This window comes from Pleurodeles waltl, chromosome 3_1, assembly GCF_031143425.1.
Source record: "Pleurodeles waltl isolate 20211129_DDA chromosome 3_1, aPleWal1.hap1.20221129, whole genome shotgun sequence".
NCBI classification, from domain to species: domain Eukaryota; kingdom Metazoa; phylum Chordata; class Amphibia; order Caudata; family Salamandridae; genus Pleurodeles; species Pleurodeles waltl.
In genome coordinates, this window is record NC_090440.1 from 1674878367 (window position 1) to 1674900040 (window position 21674).

General features: G+C 43.7%; 1 protein-coding gene and 1 long non-coding RNA gene across 2 annotated transcripts; both read left to right on the forward strand.

Moving 5' to 3' along the window:
• The first annotated feature begins 9593 nt into the window (after positions 1-9593).
• Positions 9594-14583, forward strand: HNRNPA3 (heterogeneous nuclear ribonucleoprotein A3). The gene is made up of 11 exons (XM_069225417.1): positions 9594-9749; positions 10442-10564; positions 11570-11716; positions 11798-12008; positions 12284-12373; positions 12859-12969; positions 13062-13139; positions 13346-13504; positions 13668-13805; positions 14049-14128; positions 14222-14583. Exons 1-10 carry the CDS (start codon positions 9744-9746, stop codon positions 14111-14113), a joined length of 1128 nt encoding a protein of 375 aa, XP_069081518.1. The 5' UTR covers positions 9594-9743; the 3' UTR covers positions 14114-14128; positions 14222-14583.
• Positions 14584-15990: 1407 nt separating this feature from the next.
• LOC138285468 (uncharacterized) lies at positions 15991-20288 on the forward strand. Its single transcript, XR_011201597.1, has 3 exons — positions 15991-17705; positions 18855-18917; positions 20173-20288. It is a non-coding gene; the product is annotated as an uncharacterized lncRNA (long non-coding RNA).
• The last annotated feature ends 1386 nt before the right edge of the window (positions 20289-21674 follow it).

A 21674-nucleotide genomic window follows, 5' to 3' on the forward strand; every position in this document is an offset into this window, starting at 1 on the left:
CTTGAACAAATCTAATAGGGGTATTACTACTATGAATGGCACAAATCTTTATAGTAGTCTGCCATCCACTAGAATTTTTCTCCATGCTCCTTCTTCTCAATGACTTAAACTCATTAAAAATGACTCAGTTATTCTGAGCTATAAGAAAGTATTGGGCACAGAACCAAGGACCACTCAAATAAGTAGGCACTTCTTTGGGCCAGTGCCAAAATAGTCATGTTAGTGAAAGCGGAGGGAGACACTCCATCAACTAACAATCAGGATAAAGAGAAAGACAGTTTTTGGAAATGGCCCTTTTTGCAGGGTTATCCCCAAACTTTTTTTCCTTTCTCCTCCTATTTTCCTGACCCTCTTTTTGTTGGCTTTAGGACACTGGGCACTCTACCACAGCTAATTAGTGCTAAGGTGCATATTCTCTCTCCCCTAAAACTTTATATAGTTTGATTACACATATTTGTCTTATTTAATTTATCTGTAACTCCCTTGTAAAGTGGTATACCATATACCCAGGGCCTGTAAATTAAATCCTAATAGTGGGCCTGCAGTGCAGATTGCGCCACCCGCATAAGTAGCCTTTCAAGATCGTATCAGGCTTGCCTCTGCAGTGCCTGTGCACACAGTTTACTGCCACAATACATTGCGCAGTCAAACTACTTGTCATGACCTAAACTCCCTTTTTACTACACCTAAGTCACCCCTAAGGTAGGCCCTAGGTAGCCCAATGGGCACAGCGCTGTGTATGTATGAGGTGGGACATATATTTTTTGTGTTACATGCCCTAGTAGTGACAAATAGCCTATTTAATTTTGAACTACTGCGAGTGCTGCTCCTCTCATAGGTTTGTATTGGGAATTCCCTTTAATATGTCTAAGTGGTAATTTTGCATCTATGAGGAGTAGTTTGGGCATGTTTGGAATTGTAGGGAAAAATCCTGCTTATTGATGTAGGTGGATGTTTTATTACTATTATGGAAATGCCACTTTTAAAAAGTGGGTGTTTCACTCTGCTTATGATACTTGTGCTGTGCAGCCTAACTCCAATCCATGTCAGGGTAGAGGGACAGCTGGGCTTTGTAAATACTTTCCATACAGCAGTCACACTGGGGTTGGGGTGGTGGTGTAACAGGATTACATCTGCATACTGAATGGTATTCCTGGGCTGGGAGAGAGGGAGGTGTGATACACTTACATTTGTATAGGCTGTGTCCTGCCCTCACATAAAGGCCTTGTTTACCCCTTACTGATGTGTGGAGCCCGGGCTGGTGTTGAAAGGGGGTGTTGTGCACTTCTAAGGTTCTTTTGAAGTGTCCCCTAGATCAAAGACATTTGTGTATAAGTACAGGTTCTGTAGCCCCATGTTTCTGGACACTGTTTGGGACCTGTAACTAGACACTGCTGGCTCTACATGCTCCACCAGTGGACTACTGTACTGGCAGGACAAACCGTCCTTTGGACTGTTAGACTGGTCTGCTGCTTACTGATTGTTAGGTGGCTGAAGGGACTGCCACTCTACAAAGTGACACTGTGTTCTGGCCTCTCTGCCTGCTGCCCCCTGAGTGCTACCCTGTGTTCTCCCAAGGCTTGTTGGCTTGGTCTCTGGTTGTCTGCCACTCCAGGGTCATCAAAAGGGGGTCTGCAAGTCCGGCAGTCCAGCAGAGGGATGAACTACAGTGGAGCTGTGCCTGAGTGCCTCCAATCTGGCCACGTGTTTTCTTTCTTTATTTCCAGCGTGTGACAAGTGTGTTGCTCTGAGGGCTCCTACTAGAGCTGAAGTAGAGGAGACAGGCGTGCCCAGAGTCACCAAGGTTCTGTCTGGCTTAGGTGCATACCCAAGCCAACCCAAAACCCCATTTCTAACAACAATCCACCATTTATTTAGTCAGACAGGCATGCTCGTGTCATTTCTCAAAGGATACAATTTGTGCAATCTCACGTTTGAAGCAGTGCAACTCATCTGAGACTTTCCCTTTTGTTGTTCTGTAACAGGTGTGGCAAAAAATATTCCAGGGGAGCGGGGCTTATTCATGCCAGATAGTCAGGATAACTTTTGATGTTCATTGTACATAAATGTATTTTACGTGGCTATCCTCAAAATGTGGCATGCGGCTGTCCCTTTTTCAACCACATTGGAATCTTGTGCTCTAGAGCACTTGCAATATATAATCCTTATCTTTTTTTAACTTCTTTTTATTGTTTTAACAAAAACAAACATTGAAAGAGAAAGGTGGAACTTGGCAAAACTTTGAACATATTTGAAAGTTCATAAATCTCTTTAATGTGAATTAGTTCCTAACTTCTTTTCATAAGACCCTTTCCCAGACACACTTAACTCTTCCACCAAAGACATTCCCCTGGTTCACCAGAACCTATTGTGGGTATATTATTCATGCCATGTCACCAGGTTTTTCATAAAAGAATCCCTTCTTAAATGTCATCATCATCTGCCTTACCTCAGCCCCCAGGAAGCAGACCTGGGGCCTCATTACGAGTTTGGCGGAGGGGATTACTCCATCACATACATGACGGATATCCTGCCCGCTGTATTGCATGTTCCATGATATCCTATGGAACTTGTAATAAGGCAGGCGGGATATCTGTCACGTTTGTGATGAAGTAATCCCCTCCGCCAAACTCATAATGAGGCCATTAGTGCCCAACACCAATAACAGTGCAACAATTTTGAATGCCCCATGCAAAGTAGAAATTTGACCGCTGGAAAGCTTCTTGCGAAGTTAATGAAGACCTATTTTTGAATCTCTTGCAACAACTGGGACCATTGCTATATTTACATATAGCGATCTTGGTTCTCTTTGTGCCATATATATGTCTTAAATGCTCGAGGTCGCCTAACGGCATGTTGGGGCTTCATAAAAGGTTTCATTCATTTGTTACTTCTTTAATCATTCATTCATCACCCATGTATTGAGAGTGGATAACGTATGGGTTGTAGTGACATAGCATAGCTCCCTCAATGGGCTCTGCTATAAACCACACACTCTGAAGGGTCAAGTGGTTTATGAGCCGGCACAATGCTGAGAGTGAAATGGATCTTGATATTTTGTCAGACAGCCCATACATTGGACTTTTACTGTGCAGAGCCGACATATTTCTGCACTTTTTGTGTCTCCCAATAATTCAGCACAGAGACAGGTTTTGACAGCTGTAATGTCCTTATTTATTGCACTTTGTAATAGGAAGTTGAAGATTAATGCTCGAGGCAGAGCCAATGAAGAGAGATATGATGTTAATTTAAATTTAAAATAACCTCTTGCCGTCCAAAATGAGTTGCGGCATACAGGCTGGTAAATGCCGCAACTTTTTTTCTATATATTTTACAGACACTTTTGAATTGTCTGGGTGCGATATAGCTGGCTTATTTGAAGGTCACCCCCCACGCATAACTTCTTAATATCTTTGGCTCTCCTGCATGATTTTTACAGTTTAAAGTCTAAAACACGCATACCTTTGGCTCTGGAGTCTGACAGGAAGGATACATATGTTAAAAAGGTGAATGGGGATGTTTCAGTTACCCAAGTTGAGAACAGACCGACGTTATTAGAGGAATTTACAGGTACCAAAGATTTTATATTTAGCATTTCCCAACAGTAACTTCCACGCCTGTGTTATTTTCTTTAAAACAAAAAGTGTCACTAAGAGCTGTGTTTTAGAAGGTTTAATGACGGTTACATTTTTCTAATGTTGCTAAATTTTTCGGACAGTTACATCAATCTTCTACTCACAGCTAACTGACAGCGATGTTGTTTATAACAAAGTTACTGTGGTTGAATTCGACATCGTTTCAGGCGTTGCACTGCCCGTAACCACTATGACCTCTCAATTTTGAAATAAAGGCAAGCTAAAAATGCCTTTATCTCCATTTACTCGGATAGGATGGTCAAGGGGTCCTCTGTTTGGATACGACTCGTGTGAAAAATCACAAAGACGAAGAGATTAATCGGCCACTAAATTAAAAGCGCCAACGGGCAAATTAATTGGTGAATGCTTCAGTAAACAACCATGTAACATGAATAAAAACACACCGAAAAAGCAGGACTTGATGAACTAACAAATTCTGGTGGGTGGTAGTTTGAGGCCTCTGGATTTAGGGGCGTAGTTATTGGCCCAGTGCACTAGGCATTTTAACATTTCCAATGTCTCTCTGTGCACGGAAAGGTAACGAGGTGTAAGGAGATCGGATTTCCCTGGTTTTTAATTTAATCAGAAGTGTGAAACGAGTGATGCTCCTTCTCTCGCTTCTCTACCCCCACAAGTCCTAACTCCCCGCCCCATATCTCACCTTTTGATGAGTCTTTGATGGCCCATTCTACATTTAGAAGACCGCAGTCAATAGCCATCTACGGAGGGGGAGCGAAGGCTTATAATTCCATTACGCGAACAAAAGGCCAAGGAAGCACAAGGGAGGGGGCAGATGGCGTGAGCCAGACAGGAGGTGGCGACCTGCTGCTGAGCTCTGACGCTTCTCCCTTAGACTGCAGCCCCAGTGGCTTCTCAGAATTCAACAGGATAGTAATCGTGTCTATTTATCTAATCTACCACTGGGGCCGCCAGACACAAATGTTTTTATCACTTTAGGCTTCACATTTAAAAGGCCAGAAAACAAGTACAGCGAGGCTGACAATAAAGAAACAGAAAACGGAGAAAAAATAAAAGCTGTGAGATTGATGGAGAACGTGACTGTTGTAAGAACCAAAAACGCTCTGATACAAAATATATCACATACACCCAATAACAAATAAGGGTCGAAGTTGCCATGTCCGACCCGTCAACCGCGAAGTCATTCTTTCAGGCTACCGCTCTATATATCTCCTTTTCAGCTACAGAACATCGCTGACGGCCATTGGCACTGGATGTGGCAGTTATGTTTTGAACAACTTATTTAAAGTACATCTTTGAAATGAATATAAATAAAACAGAAAGAGACGCGCAGGCGAAGACGACATAGGTTAATAATCGAATTTACTACGGACAGCGTTGGCGCCCTTGTCACGTAGAAGAAGCGCTGTGTCTCATCGCTCAAGGGTATAACGCTAACACCTGCAATTGTAAAATACACACTTAACATGAACTCCGACTGATTCGTTTCTGCGCTGACAAAACTCGACTCCTAAACATTTCCTATATGTGCAGGTCTGACTTTTCCCCCTTTACGATTGCGGGGTTTCCGCGTAACACAACAAAATAATACTTTAGTTGCTTCTTGGCCAGTTCCTACGTTCAATATTGGTTTAATCGATGGTTGTGTCGGCCAGTGGTCATGAAGCTATCAAGGGAAAGAGATTGCGACATTGACTAACCAAACAAAGGCGCAGGGGACAAAGAGGACGGAAGAACCGCGTGCGAGGGTAAAGTGTAAATGTGTGCTGGCGCCCAGTCCCTTTCCTGAAAAGATCTCAGCAGTCCGCACTGGTATCTGTGTGCTTCCCTGGAGGACAAAGGCTGCGAGAGCGGGAAAACAGAACGACCCGGTACTACTTCCTGGTCTGCTGGAGCGTCGGCTTCTCATCGAGCTGCCTGACGCTTCCTCGTACAATAGGATGTGCCCGCAGCACTTATCCTTTTCTATCAGTAAAATGTAGGCGCGTTAGCAAGACATGCAGGTGCCTGAGAGATAAATGTAGTGTAATCCTATTCGGATGAATTCGCGGACGGCATGAAATACAGGGGCTGAGGATATGAAGCTCACCTGAGCGTGAAATGCTTATCTGAGAGTGAAATGAGGAGTTAAGGCTGGGTACGAAATCCTGGGAAATATTTATGAAATGTAACTGAAGGAAGTTGACACGTAGTGGGTCCAGGCATCAAAAACAAAGCGTCGTTGCCGCAGACAAGGGTATAAAGCTGCGAGCGATCCTGGCATGAGATGCCTCGGCAAACGGGGATAAAATGTAAAGTGTAGTTCAGGGGTGTACTGTGGTCGGCCTGGACATGAGCACAGGGCGGGCGACTAGGAAATAAGGGTTTATCTGGATATAACTTGCACGGCAACTGGTATAAATCTCAGTGGGCCCCAGTCATAAAATGAAAAAAACAAATGTTCGGGCACGAATTGTGCACCGGGACATGAAATATAGGGTATGTCATAGGAGTCAGTTCTACTTTGATTGGTTCCATAGTAACGAATTACAGTTTTCTCTCATTAATTTATTTTGAAACTGAGTTGGTAGTTTTTGTGTAGGAAAAAAAACAAGAAGCTTGAATGCGCCAATCGTTTGTCTTTGATCCATCCACATATCAATGTTGGTTTAGACTATAAATGAAAGTGCTCATACTCACTTAAAAATTATCATCCTTATAAAACCATATAATCTACACTAGGACTTTAAGACTTAGTGCAACAGTTATACTTTTATCAATACAGTTTTAAAAACTTTCATCTATACCATATGCAGTGCAAATCCACACAGATATCACTTTTTAAACTATACCACATCTGTGGATCTCCACCATAAAGTAAACCCCAAGCCACTTAACACATATCTTTTTGTAGGAAATTAAGGTGTCCAGTCAATTCTGAGCTGGCACCCTTTAAGAGAAATCCCTCCAAAAGACCCCTTGCAGTTGTCACAGAGAGCACAATGCTCCTGTGTAGAAACGCTGAATAATCACTGGTTATTGATCTCCAGCCTGTTCATATGGCACAGTCATCCTAAAACACTTGTTTGGAAAAGAGTTGAAATGGCCATAAACAATATTGACCCAGCACAAAGGTAATAAAAGGAGAGAAGGGACTACTGTCAGACTCCATATTGGAACAAGCATTGGCAAAGCCAAGAGATCGCACCTACACAAGAGCTATTGGTTTTGCCAGTGTGTTTTAGCCATGTTGTTCACCAACGTGGCTGCTGTTCAATATGGCTAAAAGTTAGTGGCATAGAAGAGTGTTGTGGAGTGGGATGGCGAAGAGTGGAGTAGAGTGTTGTACAGTAGAGTGGCAGAGAGTGTTGGAGTGGCAAAGAGTGGAGTGATGTAGAGTGGTATACACTGGAGTGGTATATAGTAGAGTGGACTGGTGTAGAGAGCATTGGTGTAGAGTGCTGCAAAGTAGAGTGGCGTAGAATGCAGTGGCACCGAATTCAGCAGCGTACTATGCTGCATCGTAGAATGCAGTGTCATGGATTAGGGTGGTGAGTAGTAGAGTGCAGTGGTAAAAAGTGCAGTTGTGCAGAGTGTAGTGCTACAGAGCAGAGTGGCACAGACTTGAGTAATGGAAAGGGCAGTGGCACAGAGTAGGGTTGAGTGCAGTAGTGCAGAGTGGTGTAGAGTTCAGTGGCGTAGAGTAGATTGAGGCACCACATGTTCTACTTTTTCAAATTCTGATAGGAACGGGGGTAGTGCGATTGTCTAAGGTCTGTCTGAGACATAGGATTATATCCATTGTAATATCATCCCATCTACACCTATGTCGTCTAATCTGGATAGAAGTATTTGATAGTTGATAGTGTCAAATATTTCAGAACTGCTGTTTGACCCCTGTCAACCATCATCAGAAGCTCATCCATGGCCAGGATCAATGCTACCTCCCTGCCACGAGCAGGTTGGAGACCTTTTTGCTTGTTTTCTAGATCATTGTCTTCCAGATAATTCAAAGTTCTTTGCTGACATATTTTACCACTATTTTCACGGGATAGAGAAGTTGCTGTATTGGGCAAACATTACTAAGCACTGATGGATCCACTGTCGCTTTTTTCAATAGGGGTCTGCAGTACCTGATCAAAGTTTCCAACTGTCCATGTCAGGAGTGTCACCAACTTTTTCTGTAATTAACAGCTACTTATGTTCAGTGGCAGCCATACTTAGTTCCTTGTATTAGTTGAGAACATCAGACAAGATTACATTAGTGACCACCCATGCGAGACTGTCTGCAAGCGATCACCCCAATGCATCAGGCATGGTTCCCAGAAGTAATGTAAAGAAACATTAAGATTTGGACTATTTCTACATGGGCAATACAGAACAGGCTTATTTGCAATGCCCCTGGAACCAAGGTAATTGTATGAGTAATATGCAATGTGATTTATCAATCAAATATCAACTATAATTTTTTTTTAAATTCAACAATTTTTTCTCAAAAAAGCAGCTTATGGGTTCGGAAAATGTACACATTTCCATCTAAAACACAAGCTTTTTAATGTTGATGTAGATATTTTAAATGAGGCAAGCAAAAACATCTATATTAGTAGACTAGGGAGCAGGAGAGCTACTTACAAGAAGCTGGAGAGCTCCAGGTAGCTCATGAGCCACTGTTGGAAAAGCCTGGCCCATGTACATCAGGAAGCTTGTTTCCCTTTCCTGAGTTCGGGGCTTAAGTTATTCTAAAGCAAAATTGGATGCATTGGTTTGCCAAAAGGAGTCAAGATCTAAATTTTGTTTAGGATATTTAGGGAGAGATCGATGCTATGTTTGATACGCTCCATAAGTAGACAGGCTGATTTCCAAGCACATTAGGATGAAAATGTTAACAGGGGCACACCTACAAGATTAGATTTGATTATGTGTATTTGTAAGTAACTATACGGTCGGATTTAAAGTTAGGGAACCGCTGCGCAACACGAATCTCTTCGAGAATCACAAAGGAAAGTTTGGAGGGTTTTTAATAGCATATTACCATCAGCAGACAGTCTTGCAAAGAAGCAATGAAGAAAAATTGAAATAAATGAGCACGCTAAACACATTATACTTAATGCTGGTTCTATGAAGACCAAGATGGAGAACAATGGGGTAACAGCCGTACAAACGTACAAGCGGCAGGTCAGGCTTTTGAATACTGAAGGGCTAACAGTTCTATAGTTGACATTTCATTTCCATAGCAGCTCCCATTGTACTTGACATTTTCAGAATAACGTCACTCAAGCTCCTTTCACTACCCTCCGCCATTTTCACCAAACACCGCATTTTATTGTAGGTATATTTTGCAGCAAAATGGCTGATACGGAAGCGTGGCACAGTCTTGAGCGTGCACGACACTTCACTGGGTGAAAGCAGAAATTGGCAACGGCCATCTTATAGCCAGGCGACATGGTGTCACAATGTCTGCGAAGCCCAGTTAAATTGTCGTTCGAAATTAGCGCCTGGCTCTAATATGGCATCCATAGACCCATCCTACGAAACGCCATAAACTTCTCTGTTGTGAAGTATTACCAATCATCTGCGTTTGCTATAACATAATTAATCCAGATTTAGAAAGCCGCATTTGAAAACATGCAAGCGGAAATGCAATATAGGTTTTCTGGTTGGAACACATTTTTCACCCCTCCAGCATGATTGCACACATTGGCTATTGTAATTTATGTACAGGTAGAGGCTGTTATCGTGTCCCTTTTGGCACATGCAGCCAGGGCAATAATCTTCTTGCAGACATAAATATCAACCCCACATAATAAATATAATTGCAAACGACCATAGGATCAGAGAGGCAGGCTGCATCCACTACGTGAAAGGCATACGTAGCTATCTAACATGGCCGCCGCAATAACGTTGCGGATAAAAAAAAAAGGCCCACGCCTTCATTTTTTGCCCTACTTCCGCGAAGGGTGCGCGCGAGATTTCTTGCGCCCGCCCTTCCGGTGAGAGACGATTGGCGCGAGCGTCTTTCCTTCAAAAGGCCGTGCGCGCGCTCGTCTCATTTATCACGCGTGTAAGGACTTTGCCTCAGTCTCTTCTTCCTCCTCCTCCTGGGCGAACGGACTAACATCGACGCGTTTCGCGGCACAAGCAGCAGCAGCCATGGACGTACGTATGAGCGCTAAGTCGTCTCTCTTTCTGTTGGGGTGAACAGAGCGTAACTCTTGGTAATCTGTTACATAGATAGCTCTGTCGTTTTTTTTTTTTTTTGTTTTCACCCCGTTTTTATGGTTTCTCCCTATCCTCTCAATATTGCTTGCGCGGCGGTCTCTTTTTATTTTATTCAGTCGTGAACTACAGAGAACCATTTGCTCTGATGATTTGCAGACTTTAATTTTGATACAGGCATTGAAGTAATCATTTATTCATTAAATCACTTTTTAGTCGGCGCCGCAATTGCATAACTTGGACCACTGGGTATATATCGGAGTAGACTTGATGGTAGAGGGTATTGCGAACATTTCTGTTCGCTGAACTGGGCGGCGGCTGCTTTTCTTCCACTAGAGTAGAAATGGCGGCCGAGCCACCTTGCTTGTGAAATGGCGGCAACGTTCGCTGAGGGCCCTCGGGGGAGGGGTGCCGTGCGCAGCTACACTTCCGTCTCTGCCTCCATCTTGGTTTTAGCTGCCAGAGGTGCGGCAGCTGGCTTTCTACTTCAAGAACAAAGGCCCCTGCAACCTCGAATCGACGAGTGATGCCGCATTATAAACGTTACCAATGCCTACACTGGAGCGGTCGTCATCTCGAACGTCTGCGTTAGTCTAAAGTATCTATATATATTTTGTCTTTTATCGTTACAGGGCCGTGATCCCAAGGAGCCGGAGCAGTTGAGGAAACTCTTCATAGGAGGCTTAAGCTTCGAAACAACAGACGATAGCTTGAAGGAACATTTCGAACAATGGGGCAAACTCACAGATTGCGTGGTAAGTTGCTACTGTTGGCCATTCATAATTTAAGAACCGCATTGTGCGCTATTGAACCACCCCCTGAAAACAATCGGAATGACTTCGCAGTGAAGGCACTAGCTCTTACCCGCACTCTTACTATATTCTAGTTTAATAAGCTTTTTTTAACGGTCAACCTGCATCTCGCAAGGGTTATTGCGGAGCTTTAGTCCACAAACAACCAGTTTATTTGACACACAGAAAAGTGCGGCTCTCGGGATTAGAGCAAGACTATGCTGTTTACTCGGATCTAAACAGTAAAAAGATGCTAAACGTAACGGGCAATCATTTATATTAATGATTGATATTCAGGAAAGCAAGTAACTGCTGAGTCTTGTTTTTAAAGCCACTGCGCAGCAAAGTGTAAATTCATAAAGCGTATGTAATATGCGAGCCTTTTCACTTAAATTCATTAAAATGAGTTTCCAAACGTGGCATTATTTCAATAGTGAAACGTGTGGCAAGTAGGTTTTCACGTGCACCCTTTTGATGTCCTGGTTTCCTGAGGTCATGGGTTTTAATGTCTTTATGTGATAATGGATGAAGGGAAGTGAAATAAAACTATTGTCTAGGATCACACGATGTGGTAAAGTAGGGAAGCTTGGATGAATCGCATTGTGTAGCTCAGCAAATGCATATGCTTTGCTTTCCATACACTTCGCATACCACCAATGCCTTCCCAGGCTCCCACCCGGATGGCATCGCTGCGTCCCTCGGACATACCGCAGCTCCCCCTCCCCCCACGTTTGTGAGATCCCATGAATTGGGAAGAGCCACGTTCCAAACTTTTACAGAATCGTCCCGATGTACGTGTAATAGCAGTTGCCTATTGGCACGTGGGGATTGACTACCTCGTGGGGGTCTTCGACAGGCCTTGTATTGTTGACCTGATATCTTCGGGCATGTTGGTGTATGAATATCCTGTGTATGTTATGAAACGGACGTGCGCTTTTCTACCTTCTAATACTTATTTATTATGTCCAGGTAATGAGGGATCCACAAACAAAACGTTCCAGAGGCTTTGGATTTGTGACCTACTCCTGCGTGGAAGAAGTAGATGCTGCAATGGCAGCTCGACCACACAAGGTTGATGGACGTATCGTAGAACCTAAGCGAGCAGTATCGCGTGAAGTAAGTTTTTCGTCGTTAAATGTCCTCCTTATGCTTGTTCTTGCGTAACGAACTCCTCTGACAATGTTCTCGTGCTTTCAGGACTCGGCAAGGCCTGGTGCACACTTAACAGTCAAGAAAATTTTTGTTGGCGGCATTAAAGAAGATACAGAAGAATATCATTTAAGAGACTACTTCGAAGAGTATGGAAAGATCGAAACTATTGAAGTAATGGAAGATCGTCAGAGTGGAAAGAAAAGGGGCTTTGCGTTTGTAACATTCGATGACCATGATACAGTCGACAAAATTGTTGGTATGTTAGGCCCCCGCTAATTTTGACAGAACGTCACGTCCTGGGGGAAGGGGGGCAGCTCTAGATAAGATGGTCTTGAGTGGCCCATTCTTATGAATGAAAGGTACAGTTGACTGTCCATGGTCACTGCTTTCCTAAGCTGACCAAGAGTACAGTCACTTGGCCTCTCGTCAGCGTGACCTGTGTGTATTGGATGGTGGAATGATTGGGAGTCTCGTAACGACATTGTTTGCTGTCTTATCGTTACGTTCCTAACGCTTCTATTTCGCCTCCAGTTCAGAAATACCACACAATTAATGGACACAACTGCGAAGTCAAAAAGGCACTTTCAAAGCAGGAAATGCAGACAGCCGGATCGCAAAGAGGTGAGGGAGTCAATCTCGTAGCACCATGTTTAATTTAATAAACGTGTCGGTGTAGTGTCACTGACAGTTTCTGTACGTCGCCAAGATTCCATGTGATACAGAAAAGGGAGTCCACGTGGGGGGAATGCACAGGGCTAGTGTGCACCAAGGTGCGGTGGAGGGATCGGTCAGTAACATGCCGACTAGCAACCTTTTCATGCCGTGCCCTCCAGTGAAAAATAAATCACTGGGCCCCCACCAGAATTTTTTCACAAATATTTAATAAAGACGTTATCTGTGTTTTGCTTATGGCGCCCCTCCTGGGTTCCTGCCCCCAGTCTCTAACTCCCTAGTTTAGAGGGAGTATGGGGTGAAAACCCCCTTGTTTTGTAAATGCCTGCCCCTTCCTCAGGTGGTTGAAAAGCAAGTCGAGGAGCTCCCATGAGCTGTTGGTTTGCTTATTTGACTCCCAGCAGGGGGTAAAATTTATTCTTTGCATCCTGTAGGTCGCGGTGGTTCAAGCAGTTTTGGCGGTGGCCGGGAAAGCAGTTTTGGCAATGGTGGTGGTGGTGGTTTCGGTGGCCGTGGAGGCGGAGGAAACTTCAGCAGCAGTAGAGGTTTGTCTGGCTTTTTATTAGTACGTGCCTATTTAGGACATACACTGTTAAAATGGCACGGGGTTTATCACATCAGATTTGTTCTCTTCTAGGGCCAGGGAGCTTCGGTGGTGGAGGTGGAAGCCGTGGGTACGGTGGAGGAGATGGATACAACGGATATGGCGGGGATGGTAAGTAGGGCAACCCTGAATTGTGTGGTATAATATCCTGTAAGGATACAGGTACCGATTTTATGTGCAACCGTAGTTAAATACTGTAACGTAGCTAACCTGCTTACCTATACTGTTAGGGTGAAGTAATTAAGGCCACATGGTGGACTTGTTATAATACTTAATATCCCAAAGATCGCCTATTCATGACGTGATAATTGTTTTAGGTGGAAACTATGGAGGCGGTTCTGGCTATGGTGGTGGTAGAAGCGGCGGTTATGGTGGTAGCCCCGGTGGTTATGGTAGCCAAGGTGGGGGATATGGCGGTGGTAGCGGTGGTTACGATAACTACAACGAAGGAGGAAACTTTGGCGGCGGTGGAGGTGGTAAGTCTGCTGTTAATTTGTTTTTAAGCTTTGAATGATTGTCTAGCATTTAAAGTAGTGGTGTGGTGCCCGAGCTTTGAGACTTGTGGTGATGGGAGGGGGGGGGGGGGTTAGTTAAATGTCGTAATTACAAATCTAAATGTGTGCGTGCCTCTTAATGCAGGTGGCTACGGCGGCAGTGGTGGCTACAACGATTTTGGAAATTATGGTGGCCAACAGCAATCCAATTACGGGCCAATGAAGGGTGGTAGCGGCTTTGGAGGTGGACGAAGTTCTGGCAGCAGTCCCTACGGTGGTGGAGGTAAGTGCGTTTATCACATTCCCTACCCGGGGTAGCTTTTAAAATCTTCGTTATTCGTCTGGGTGGAGTTTTGGCTTGATGCATCCGGCTGCACGGCCAGTAAAAAAAATTGGGCATAAATAAGGACACGCCATTAAGCATAGCCCAGCTTTTGAATCTGTTTGAGGGCAGTATCAAACTTGCGCGTACCTCCTCCCGGACAGTTTCCCAAATTTAATCCAGCTACATTTTGGGGCTTTTTAGGTGGCTACGGAGCCGGAGGTGGAAGTGGTGGTGGAAGCGGCGGATATGGTGGCAGAAGGTTTTAAGGATATGGGCGTAAGGTATGTTTATTACGATAGACAATCAGTATTGTGACCCCCCTATGTAACAGTTACACTGAGTGATATAATTTTTTGTCCTATGTTATTCAACAGGCTACAGTTCTTAGCAGGAGAGCGAGGAGTTGTCAGGAAAGCTGCAGGTTACTTTGAGACAGTCGTCCATGTGCATTAGGAGGAACTGTAATCTACCACAGGAGGAGCGATGATCCTAGGCAGAAAAGTTACTGCAGCTTAAACAGGAGAACCTTCTTGTTCAGGACTCATAGCCACAGTTCGCTAAAAAACAAAGTGCAGCTGTTGAATACAATGTAGTGTTGATTTAGATGTACATTCCTGAGGTCTTTTTTTATCTGTTGTAGTTTGTCTCTTTATTTTTTCATTACATCAGGTATATTGCCCTGTAAATTGTGCTAGTGATGTCAGGAATAAAGAAATTAAGGACTTTTTAACTTTTACGTACCTGTAGTTGAGTTCTTCCATGCGAGTACAGAACGGTGTTTATACCTGCATTCTGTACTGCTTTCAAAACAGTGAAAGTGGCGGTGCATGTTGGCTCCAGGTTTGTTGCAGGATGACTCCCCATGCGTGATAAATGCAGGGGGTGTTAAGGTGCGCCATAACCCAGTAGCAAACCAGTAAAGCAGTGGTCATTCAACCAAAGCAGCAGTTACACAAATGAGCCCCCTTCTGGACTGGCTCTGAAGACAAGAATGTGTGGTTCGTGTGATCACGTGACATTTGATTTCTCTGGTGTATATCCACGTACCTACAACTACCATTAATTTTTATAATGCAATACAGGGTATAAAGACTTGGATGCGGTGCCCCATGACTCGGATGGTTTAGTCCATGCGCGGATTCGGGCTTCTAGGGCATTCAAAGATCAATAAATGTTGGCTAGACGTTTAATAACTAGTAGTACACCTATATGCAGTAGACGTTGGCCAGATGCGCGAGTGATTTTTATGGGAGGAGTAGGCCTGAATCACTAAAGGATTTAAGCTTATCAAGATTATCGGTTCGTACGACCTACAAATTGTAGTAGTTTACCGGCAAGCGTGTTCAGTTTAGTGGTAGCCCATTGCGAGATATAGTTCTTAGTCTTGCACTAGGTATCCCTTGATTATCCTAGCTGATAAGCGTTTTAATCCAAGTTGGTGTTTGCCAGTACACCAGGCATGGTCTGTAGGGGGGACTGATAGTGATGATCACGGCCACTTGGGGGGGGGGGGGGCGCATGCTATTCCATGCAAGGGATCTGAGCACAAGTGGATCACGGTGGTTATTTTTTTTTACATGTCTACGTAGTCTGCCCTAAAGTTTCAATTTTGGGAGTGGAATGCGAACCCGTGAATCATGCGCGCGTGATGCAATAGTAACCTGCAAAATGGGCCTGGTGTTGCTTACAGAAGCCTCAAAATATTGCGGTGGGCTCTTACTGCTGACTAGCCTTGCCTAGCCTACCGGGGTTAACGCACATATGTACATAGTGGCCTTGAGTTTGCTTCCTTCATTTATGGTCAGCTAGCTTCTTCGATTGGCTGTCTTTGAATTTGTCAGACATGGCGTCTAGTTGAAGATTTAGACATACCTGGGCTTTTAATCCTATTTCATAGTGTACCACTTAAAACCAGACTTCTTGTAGTCAGTCTGTACTTGTATTTTTGTGTGGCGCGTGGATTTTTATAAGCAAGTAGTTTACTTGGCGTGGCGGGGTGGGGGGGAGGGAAAGGTGGTCTGCTTGGTGGATGGTATGGCATGCGTCACTGGATGCAGGTATCACAACTTCGCATATGATGCGTCTGTTTTTGCCATGCCGTCTGCGTACAAGGCCAGAATTTGTTCCGGTGGAATAGTCGATTGTAGGTAAAGTGTGGCTGGCGGAGTGCCACACTGATCTTGATTTGTAAAAAATTAGGAGGCCTTAGTCTGTAGCTGTAGACAGGCAGTAGCGGTTATTAGAATTCCTAGAGGGTAGCGTACCCTCGCGGGACTACTGTCTTAAATCAAATCACTGATGTTTAGATGGCTCTGGGCCTTGGTATTGCACCAACCATTAGTCCTAAAGGGTTACGACTACCATGTCAAAATGTGCTGTTTTTGTAAACGGCCTTTAACGATTTCTAAATCTTGGCGCGTTTTTTTATATCCACAAACTCGTCTGGGTGAAAAGTCAATCCAGAGCCTACCCTTTTAGCAGTGCGTATCAACTACCACCACTTAATCCATTTAGTTAATCCGTCTTTATTTAGATTTTTTTTTGTCGCATTACGGTATGGAAAAAGCTCGCCAGTTTATATTTTTACTTTGTGTGGGGGCACTTGATGCTATAGATCAAAACTGATCACTTGCGCTGCCCTTATAGGAACAACCCCGATCCCCCACAAAACTACTTAAAGGTTATCTACTTGCCCTTTTGTAACGGCTAAATGATCTGTTGTAGTGCAGTCTTAAATAGAAGAAGCGCACGTCAGTGAGGCATAAGGAGCGCAGGCAAAGTTAAAATAGAACGCCGAATGCTTAGCAATTTCAAAATACATAAGAGGGGGATGTTACGTAGGCGACGGATCAGGGATATCAAATTTTGAAAGGGTGGCTCTTGGTGATAAGGGTATTTACAACTGCATAGACCCAAACATGTCTGGGTTGGAGGTTAAGAGCGAGCTCTAGTTTATAGGGTGCAAATGCACAGTACTTGATGCTGCTTTGCATCTCCTGTAATGGGAGCAGCTCTAGTGCGCAGCAATGCTGCAGTTGTCCTGCGGCAAAAATGCTTTTGTGCATGAGGGGTTTTTAATGTTAATTTACACACTTGCAAAATTAGCAGGGCTGCCAGAAAAAAATACTGGGTACTATGGTGCGCTTAGGCGAGGCGGGCATTGTAGCTGGTCAAATACGTGGCACCCAAGAGATGTGGTTAAAGGGTGTAACGTCACATTTTTCAGACATTGTACGCTGCTACTCGCGTAGTAAACCATAAAAAGCTACGGCATTGATGCTTGCTTTCGAAACTTCCTTCGTTGTGAAGGGGCTAGTGTCCTTCCATCTTGTACTTGTCAATGAATAACGCTGCTTTCAAATGATAAATCTTCATTAAAGAGTAAGCCAAGAAATGCCTTGTACTGTGAACATCAAATGAGCGTGCGACTTATAGAAAGTGGATCAAAGGAGAGCCAATAGAACAGGAGGCCGAAGTGAAGTCACTAATATAAAGACTGGAAAGGCAGCAGATGCAGCTTCAAGTTCCCGAGAAGAGCGAGCCATTATGTGATGTAGTGGGCATCCTTCCCCAAACTAGTTAATCCACTTGTCACAGCTGAAATATGGAGGAGTCTAGCCGAGGCCTTCACCTTTTGGAGCCTTCTTGAGTGATAGCTACTTCAGGTGACAGTAGGTCTAGCATAACGACCGAAAAGGAAGGGCTATAAGTATAGGTAAGGTCTGTCTACTTTTTTCCAGAATTGGTACGGTCTGTGGGACATAATAGTAGTGACTGTTCTGTTTCTTCTACAGGCCCAATGAAGATATGCTCACGTGTAGCTGGATTGGCTTCACTTTTCTGATGGCTTCTGCAGAGGTAAGGCTTGGCATGCGTCCACAGTATCACCAATGTCCGGACCAAATGGCAAGGATTGTGGTAAGATACTTATCCATAGAGCGGCTGCACATTGGATTAAACGCGCACACGGCCATGACATGTTTTTCCTAGTGGATTGCCTTAATGTGTCCCACGCCTTAGCACTGCTACTTGGAAGACCAGCAGCCTTTTTGGCTCAAAGGACCTACCACACTATTCTGGGCGGGCATGTGTAGCATATCAGCATATGGCTGCTTAGTCGTGTCAAACACGCCTCTTCCACATCTGTGGAAATTCACCATCTAATGTCATAAACACGTTTGCTGCTATGCCAGGCCCTTTTCAATCTTCTGTCCGTCACTGGTGCGTAGTGATCCTATGACTTCCCTTTTCAGGAAAAAAGGTGGGCTTAACATTACCCCTGAAGCGGAGCTCTCGCCTGGGTGTACTATGATCATACTACCTCGAGATGGGGGCGGGTTTACCTGCCTTGCAAGGTACACCTTTATGTGGAGAGAAAAAAAAAAAAAACTGACTTGTATTTCAAGTCTCCACTAAGGGCTGGCTTTCCCAAAACGGAAGACCAAGCCGAGCGCTGTTCCAAGCCTGGCCATGACGGACGCCATGCGAACTTGACAGCAAAGTTAAAACAGGCAACGCATTTCACCCATGCAATTAAAGGGGAGAGCGCTTTTATGCAAAAAACGCGTAGATCGCTATAGGAGTTTTGTAGTGGAACTATACACCTTACTAATTAATTTAAGCAATCTACCCAGTCGTTAATTTGGCAGTTAAAATCTGTACCCACTGCCTCCACCTGGTCAGTCACTTCCTTTTCTGTGCTAATGTAGGCATGTCTGGCAAACAGCGGCTTTTGTAAATTATCTTAATTGTAAATGCAGGTCAGTGCATCACTATGGTATTTGTGTTGCTTGTTTACATACACTTAATGCTTCTAAAGGTGTTTTCCCCACTTCCCCATTTTTATCATTCATTATATTTTATTAAATGCATGAAGGGATCTAAGTCTCCAGTTCAAGCATACGCGTTCTTTCAATGTTCCACTGGCTGTACACTGTTATTTTAGGCAATTTTCATATCTCGTTTTTCTTTTTAGTTATTTAATTTTCAACTTTTGTTCTTTTACAGTTGCCAGAGTGAAATTTAAGGTCATCACGGTGGTCCGTTGCATGATCTTTCTTCAGACCGAAGGTATTATGATTTGATAGGCAGTAGTCTCCGTGCTACATTTTTTTTGTGTAGAAACTTGAGATGCTTGTAATGGGTATTACGCTTAGCGGTTTAAGAGTTTCAATAGTGAGGCCAATTCTTAGAAGGCACATTTGGTGAATCGTGGTGGTCTATTTTTTCGGGGGGGGGGGGCGGCAGTGACCACACTACTGAAACTAGTAGTCAATATAGTCGTCTGCACCATTTTGCTTCTAGGGCATTTGGCCAAACATTTTCACGAGTTCAGACACTCCAGATACCACTTCAGGCGTAATCTGCAACGTTTACGAAGACTAAAGTCTAAAATCAGGTCGACCAGGCCTCCAACACGTTGATTGCTAACTACCAGTAGACAGCATGCTGTCTACTGGTATAGTTAGCTGGATGGAGTTCAGAGCAATTGCGATATGTGCCCCTCTCAATGCTCCACTATAACACTAACCTGGTTCCTGGATGATTGCTCTTCTCTTGCTGCTGTTTCCTTTTATGTAGCTTCATTAAACGCCCAGCAGACATTGCACATATAACTACCCTGAATCGTATCGAGTGCCACTAGATCTAATTTTTTTTCCTTCCCATATCTTTTTCTTCACTATCCAGTTTTCACCTAACTTTGTCCTTGTTCTCTTCTTCGCTTGCTCTTAATCACTCCTTTCTCAGTTATTGGCTACTTTCTACCCTCATCCCACTCGTCTCACTTTTTCGTATCTGGCATCGGTCCGTTCTTACTACCTCATTTTCTTCATGCCCTATCATGAATCCTTTTCCCTTTCTCCAATTTCTCCTTGATTCCTCTAGTCATTCTTTCCTTCATTCCACTGTACCTTCCTACCTTCACTCTGCTTTCTAGCTTCTGATCGCCCCTCCTTATTTACATCTATCTAGGCCCCATATTAGGCTGTAGCTCTCTCCCGAGAAGGCTTGAGACTATTACTGTAGGTATTTCCCTGAGTATGGACCGCAATGTTCGTATTTCAACCCGTAAGCCAATAGCCACGCTGCTTCTCAAGGCAGTTGTGCTCTTGTGATCGTATAACTAATAGAAAATCACTTTAAAGTTGCATTGAATAGGCAGAGTTTAGCTTTAACAGCATGTCATTAACAAAATGTTAAAGAATCTGTATTTTAGACTGCCATGGTTCATGTAGGGTTTCAGTTCTGTTAGAAGTGTGGAATTCCTAACTTACACGGCCCCCAGATGTTGACTGCTAACCAGTTGTTTGTTTTTTCCACGTAGATAAGGACGTGGTGAACAGTCCGATACTGTGGCTGAAGATTCAAGGGGATGCCATTCTGCATGGGAAGGAAGTTGTACTAAAATGTAAATATTTAATAAAACCTTTTTAACCTCAATTGTGAGTCTGCTGTTTTATATGGTATTTCATGCACGCTATTCAAAGTGCCTTACATAATGTCTCCATGCCGAGGTTACACCACCTGCAACTTATGAGCATAATTTTATTGTCTGGTAGCTGCACATGATTATTTGAAATCCTCTAGAGATGGTCACCCTGCTAGGATTTGACAAACTATAAACTGCATGTCTGTCACACTTCATCCAACATCCTGGTAACCACATAACCGCACCTCTGGTATCGTTTACAGGGGGAAAACAAACGACGTTCTTCTAACCAAACTACATGTAGCTTGATACTTCTGCAGGCAAGCACTAAAGTGTCCCATGTAGGGAGGTAGCAAATCCTATATAAATACAATACTATAACTGAAATGTAAGTTCTTGCTAACAAACACTATGATTTTGCTAGTGTGAACTTGGCCAAAAGCAGCTTAGATCTCTAAAGAATTAGACCAGTGTGATATGGGTATACCACCCATGCATTATGTGTTTAGAGGTGCATCTTCAACTTTTTCCTAAATTGGGGGATTGTTCAGTCAGTTCTGACAGATACAGGGCTGTTCCATATTCTGGGTGCATGGGTGGGAAAGACCTGCTTGTCTAAACACAAATTAGCTGAAAGTTAATTGCAACAATGCTTTAACTTTAAGTTTTAAGTATAAATTCAGTATATGCTGAGTGAATGGTATATTGAGTGAGTTTTTTAAATTTATTGGAGCGTTGAGCAACTGTTTACCTTTATCACGTGACACATTTTGAATAAACAAGTTTACATAAACATTACATCAAAATGTTTATTTAGACTCCTTTTCTGAGAGCACCTAGTTTAGGGTTGGTTGTTCCCTTATTGGACTCCAAGAGCCTTTGGGGGAGTGTTAACAGTGGCGTTCTGCCCCTTTATTGTGGGAAGCGGGCTTTTATGGAAGTGTAGGAAGCTGGCGTTTTGCATGATGTACCAATGTAGGGGTAAACCATACCAAAAGTCCGGATGACCCTTATTTGTTTTACAAGTGTTCAATAACTCCAAGTGCTCTTTGTGGTAGTGATCGAGCAGCTTAGTACTATTGGAGGATAGTGTTGATCAGTTGTTGTACAGTCAATACATGGGAGGGACTCGCTAAATTTGAGACCAATTTAGTAAAATAAAATGTTATATTTTGTCCCCAAGACAATCTGTATTGGGTAAGTACTTTAGGCATTGTAGATTTTACAGGAACGCAGTTAAAATAACAGCTCTCAGATCTGAGGCATGATCAAGCCTTGAACTTGAAAACCTTATCCTATGGGAGATAGGCTACAAGCGAGGACTTGGTGAAAGTGGCAGAACTCGTGGGGGGGGGGGGGGGGGGGTCGGGGGGCTTGGCTCTTGAGGGTCACTGGGG

Coding starts and splice junctions, on each gene's coding strand:
- HNRNPA3 (XM_069225417.1), top strand. Junction 12,009..12,283: donor TACAGTCGACAAAATTGTTG/GTATGTTAGGCC, acceptor TTTCGCCTCCAG/TTCAGAAATACCACACAATT. Junction 12,970..13,061: donor AAACTTCAGCAGCAGTAGAG/GTTTGTCTGGCT, acceptor GTTCTCTTCTAG/GGCCAGGGAGCTTCGGTGGT.